The sequence below is a fragment of the Rissa tridactyla genome, chromosome 3 (genome assembly GCF_028500815.1).
Source record: "Rissa tridactyla isolate bRisTri1 chromosome 3, bRisTri1.patW.cur.20221130, whole genome shotgun sequence".
NCBI lineage: Eukaryota > Metazoa > Chordata > Aves > Charadriiformes > Laridae > Rissa > Rissa tridactyla.
This window is the reverse complement of record NC_071468.1, coordinates 110,795,552-110,801,551: the sequence shown is the minus strand read 5'-3', so window position 1 is coordinate 110,801,551 and position 6,000 is coordinate 110,795,552. Positions and strand designations below refer to the sequence as shown.

Genomic DNA, 6,000 nt, shown 5'->3' with positions numbered 1-6,000 from the left:
CCAGTGGGGCCAGCAGTTTCCCTTTGGCGCCTTGAGATGCTCCGCATCCAGCAGAAACCAAGCTGTCACCTTCCTGTGGCCTTCACCAAGGAATTGCCTTCACCCAGGACCCCGGCTTGGACGGAGCAGGATCCCACAGGGACGCAAAGGCGTCAACACCGCTGTGTTAACCCAACAGCAACAGTGGGCTTCCAAAAAACCCTACGTACCTACAAGGCAACACGTCTCAGGCAAGATGGGGACACATCGGGCAGGGAGCCAGCCTTGTCCTTCCCCCAAGTACGCGACGGTAGGAACTTGTTGCATGGGTTACACCAAGACAGGCAGTGACAAGAAAAGTAGTCTTTTATTTCAATTAATATTTCTTGGCATTAGGCAGATATTAAATAACACTGGAATGCACAAGACTATTAACATATCGACAGCAAAAGGGAGGAGGTGTAGCCAAGTGGAGAACAGCAGTGCGAGTCACGTCACCTCGGGGCACTCAAAAGCCATTGAACGCAGCAACCACCAGAAAGTAGGACTCCACTGAGAAATACAAAATGAGGATGAACTCCTTTTCAGGTCTTTTGTTAATACAGTAACGTTGGAACGATCGACAGTAAAAATGAACAAATATTTGCATTCAGGAATCAGACAGAGTGAAATATCCACAAACTGCTAGTCATGCATTTCTTTTGGAACAGCAATTTGCTAATGCATAAATATCACAAAAAAAACCCCAACAATCTCCAAGATTTGAATAAATCACAGACGACTAGAAGAAACAAAGCTCGAATTCTATTTTATGCCTTAAATAGATGACCTAAATATTTAAAATTTTACTTCACCATATATATATAATTTATATATATATTAAAAGAAAGTAAAGACCATTAGATAAGTGCAAGCAATTTTCCTCAAAAAGAAAATTGGAACCATGCCCAGGAAAGCTGCTTTTTTTTTTTTTTTGAACTTTCTACTCCATTCAGTCCGCTGTTTTTTTTCTTTTTTTTTTGTTTTGTTTTGTTTTGTTTTTTTTTTACAGAGTAATTTCTGAAGCAAAATAAATTATCTACCATCTGCTATGTTGGGTAAAAGTCCTACCTAGCATCTTCTCGGGAACTACTAGAACATCACCTTTCTTACCGACTAAGTGAAGTGGTATCTCACCAGCGCTTTCAACTCTTTTGTAGCTGCATGTAAACATACCTTTCGATTAACGTTTAAAATGTGTAGAGTGAATCGTAACATTACAGGGAAGCAGAAACGGAGCTGCCGAAGGAGAGCTGCACCGGTGTTAGTGAGGGGAGCGAGGGCTGGTTCGCTCGGAGAGACACACGCGCACGCACACACACAATCTGGCAACGGGATCTTATCCGGGAAGTGTGGAGGGATGGTTGAGAAGGCATCCGTTTGCGAGCAAAGCTTGAAGGACACAAGCCGAGATTCTCTGTGCACACTGTCCGCTTTAATCAGAATTGGCTCGCGCTACTGGGGTCGCACTGTAACAACCGCACGATGGAGGGGTCACTCTTGGCACCTTTGATGAACTCTTCCAGCGACAGTTTACCTGAAAGGGAGGAAAACCAACATGGAAATAATTAATAATAATAATAATAATAAAAAAAAATCAGTTGCTGCTGCCACTGTTGTTGTAGCTTAAAAAACCCCCATCCTCACCCAATCAACATACGTATATTTAATCTATTGCAAAGGCATCGAGGGGAATTTAGAGCAATGCACAGCAGCCAAATCCTACTCAAGCCCTTAAGCCCAGATGCATTTTTCTTCTGCAAAACAATCCAGCATAATAATTGCTGGTTTTTATTTAAAAAGACAGTACCAAATATAAAAACGGCTGTTCTAACATAGCTTGGCAGCTTTTTGCTCAGAACCAGGCTATACAAATTACGCAACACATGAAGACAATGTATGGTACCAGAACACATGTACGTTTGAAAATGATGCGTATATTACTACGACATTTTAAATCTAAATATCCCAAATCTCCCCACTTTGCCCCCTCGTTTGTTGTGACATGTAGCGCTGAGCAGTGGTGGCTTCTCCTCCTGCACAGGCAAGGTCAGGTTGGATGGGGCTTTGAGCAACCTGCTCTAGTGGAAGATGTCCCTGTTCCTGGCAGGGGAGTTGGACTAGATGACCTTCAAAGGTCCCTTCCTACCCAAACCATTCTGTGATTCTATGATTCTACAAGGCACTTGCTGTGCCCTGTGGGGTGTACAGGAACAGGACCAGTTCCACGGGGCAGCAAGAAAGGCCAGCTTTGGGGGACCCCCCTACCGCCATGTGTCGCTCCTCAGCATTTCTGTTTTATACATATTATATACTCGGTTTAGTCCAGAGGCACTGACTTGGATGGACCCTGTAAGAGTCGGCACCTGAAAAGGTGATCTCTGGAGCAGAAATCACGAGGAGCAACTGCCCCGGCATCCCTTGACTCCAGTAGTCCCCTGGCACACCACAGCACTGTGAGAAAGGAACAAAGATCCCATCTGGTCTCCCGGACCTCATCCTGGGACGACTCAGCCTCCTGGCAGGTTTTTCCTGAGCTCAGCACCAGTGCCCCACGCAAATGCCACCGGGAGCCTGTGAGCAGCCTCTGCCTTGCCTGCTATCACCAGTACTCTCCTGCTCCAGCACTCTGAACCATGGTAGAAATAAGCCGTAGCAATATTGATGAGAAACGAAACAGTTTTTCCTACGAACTGGAGGAGACAAGCATTTTCCTGACACCGTATCTGGCAACCTCTGACCTACCTCATGCTCCCAGCACGACCTACCCCTACCCTCACACAACACCCCAGGGCCATCGTTACTTAACCCAAACCGCTCCACTCTTAGAATCACAGAATCATAGAATCGCCTGGGTTGGAAGGGACCTTGGATCATCTTGGTTGGATCATCTAGTCCAACCATCAACCTAACTCTGACAAAAGCCATCACTAAACCATATCTCTAAGCACTACATCTACTCCATCTTTTAAATACCTACAGCGATGGCGACTCAACCACTGCCCTGGGCAGCCTCTTCCAATGCTTAATAACCCTTTCAGTGTAAAAATATTTCCTAATATCCAGTCTGAACCTCCCCTGGTGCAACTTGAGGCCATTTCCTCTTGTCCTATCACCTGTTACTTGGGAGAAGAGACCGACCCCCACCTCTCTACAGCCTCCTTTCAGGGAGTTGTAGAGAGCGAGAAGGTCTCCCCTCAGCCTCCTTTTCTCCAGGCTGAACAACCCCAGCTCCCTCAGCTGCTCCTCATAAGACTTGTTCTCCAGACCCCTCACCAGCTTCATTGCCCTTCCCTGGACATGCTCCAGCACCTCAATGTCTTTTTTTGTGGTGAGGGGCCCAAAACTGAACACAGCACTCGAGGTGGGGCCTCACCAGTGCCCAGTACAGGGGGACAATCACTTCCCTAGTCCTACTCACCACACTGTTCCTGATACAAGGCAGGATGCTACTGGCCTTCTTGGCCACCTGGGCACACTGATGGCTCTTATTCAGCTGCAGCCGACCAACACCCCCAGGTCCTTTTCCACCTGACATCTTTCCAGCCACTCTGCCCCAAGCCTGTAGCGCTGCATGGGGTTGTTGTGACCCAAGTGCTGGACCCAGCACTTGGCCTTGGCCTTGTTGAACCTCATACCATTGGCTTCAGACGCTCGACACGGGCAGGACCCAAGCACAACCATCTTGCACTTGGCAGCTGCCCGCTGCCCCTTTTGGCCACGTGCCCCTGAAGGGAGGGAGACACGAGCTCATCACACGGGTTTGCACCAGCCCCAGGATGCTCCCAGAGGACTGAGCTCAGTGGCCAGCACCTGGATCAGGTCGAGCGCGGAGGAATGAGCAAACCTTCCTCTTGTAGAAATTACAGAAGCTCACAAACCCGTGGCACGCTTCTGTCCTAATTTCTGGCTTTTAAGCTAATGTTCCCAAACCTAGTGTTTTTTTAAGTTTTTATCAGCCTGAAAAAGAGTACTCGTAACTATCAGGATGTTTATTAGTTTTCCACTCTCCTTGCAACACTTAAAAGCAAAGCACAAGTCAAAATCTACTTGCAGTGTCCCACAGTCGGATGGGGAAGAAGAAACATTCCCAGCCACCAAAAGCACATGCGCTTCCCCGTGCGCAGACTTCATTGCCCGGCACCACGTGGCATGCCGGGCTGGTATTTTACTGGGAAGAGGATGACTTTATTTCAGCAACGAAGCGCACCAGATGGAGGATGTACGTAGCAGGTTTTGTGGCCGCTACTCTGCGGCACATCTGCAAGCGCCGCTACCCTCCGCAGAACAAAAATACTTTAATCATGGTATTTTAGGGCCCTACACATGTGAAATCAGGGGACGAAATGCTAGTTTTGATGAAGTCAAAGGTTAAATACTCAAGGACTTCAGCAAGGCCAGGAATTTGCTTCCAGGGCCTGCAGCAGCAGATGCCAAAACACAGGCATAAAATTCTCTTAAATAAAAACCTTTCTGTACAGAAGATCTTATTTTTCCGGGTCTCCGTATCTCAGCACTACAACCAAATCTTTGCTCCCGCTGAGCACATCAGTACGATACAGCTCCTGATTGCGGTGTGGGCAGCTGCCACCTCGGCCGCTGCCAGGGTAATTCCCAGGGAAAGCTCCACCTTGACTGGGACGAGAGGAAACATGTCGGCAGGCTGATGGGCAGAGGAAATTGCTCGATTTTGCCTGTGTTTTTCGAGCCTAAGGAAATGAGCTAGCTCAGGTGGAGGGGTTGTGACGGGAACGCTGTCAGATAATTTATCAAGTGGCTCCATAATTGGCTCGGGAGCTGTTACACCCCCCCGATGCGCACGCTGCAATGGAGGAAACACTGCAGGTTCGTGTGTGACTGTGTGCATACCTACACACGCCATAAACATGCACAGAAAATGAGCATTATGGACCCAGGGGAATTTTTGCTTTCAGGTACTCGAGCACATCCCCGACCCTCACTACTGATGACAAGCCCAGGAGTACAACCCTATGAAGGGCAAAGGGAGAAAAACCTCCTGCCCCTTTTTTGCTATGCCCAGAGAAAATAACCCAAAGATACCGGACTCGGGAGAGCTTCAAAGGAGCCTTTGCAGAAGCGGATTTGCCCATGAACTGGTGGGGAAGGACTGCTCCCCTCCCATCCCTTTGTCCCCCCAGCAGGAAAAGTCTCTCACCCACTGCCCACTTTTTCACCCTATTTGTTATGGTCTGGAGATGCTCAGCAAGGCCAGGCAGAGACCAGAGGCACCGGTGCGGACATCCCTGCACCCTCTCCCCCCCAGATACCATCATCTGCTTCTACCAACGCCAGGCTAGAAAACCTCTATTTCTAGGAGCCTACGAAGGAGTGCCGGTGGAGATCCTACCGTCGTTGTTTGTGTCCATCTGTCTGAAAATCTTGTCTGTTCGCTTCTCGGGGGTGGATTCATCTTCCGGCATTTTCATTACTGATGAAACCATTTTGTAGATTGCCTGAGTATTAAAAAAAAAAAAAAAAAAAAAAAAAAGATATAGGAAAAACATGGCCCAAACGATAAAGCATCAGGACTGAGAAAAAAGAATTTAAGCCAGTAGCAATAAAAAAAGGCAGCTGACCCTGGGGGCAGCTGCGGGACTTTATAAACCAAAACAAATAGGAATTTCTGACTGCAGCATTTTTTATTTTTCTTTCCTGTATTCATTTGCGCTTCAAAAGAATGTCCTGCACTGCCGGGTCAGCTTAACTGAAAGTCAGGGTCTAGATTAATGGTCGAGCAGGACTGAGCTAGCATACGGGAGGCAATGGTGTGTAATTCTGTTTTCTGCACCTGGGCTAAGGCATCGCCTCTTCGGCTGGCTCTTAACACATACGCATATGTGTGTAGGGTGTTGTACGGATTACAGGTGAATATGGATATATAGGAATGGGGGTTGTTTTTCTTTGTGGATGGGTAAGGAAATGCATTTTCAAACTTAGAAGAATATGAATAAAGATGAGACC

At 47.5% G+C, this 6,000-nt stretch overlaps 1 protein-coding gene across 4 annotated transcripts in view; it reads right to left on the bottom strand.

The window, feature by feature from the left end:
- Nucleotides 1-245: 245 nt before the first annotated feature.
- Nucleotides 246-6,000, bottom strand: part of HPCAL1 (hippocalcin like 1) — a 68,756-nt gene continuing 63,001 nt past the window's right edge. For 3 of the 4 annotated variants that reach the window (XM_054195921.1, XM_054195920.1, XM_054195919.1), the window contains exons 3-4: nucleotides 5,387-5,492; nucleotides 246-1,555 (exon numbers count right to left, since the gene is read on the bottom strand). In XM_054195921.1, coding sequence (XP_054051896.1) covers nucleotides 1,458-1,555; nucleotides 5,387-5,492 — 204 coding nt within the window. In that variant the 3' untranslated portion in view covers nucleotides 246-1,457. The remainder of the gene's footprint in view (nucleotides 1,556-5,386; nucleotides 5,493-6,000) is intronic. The other variant, XM_054195918.1, reaches the window with a different exon arrangement.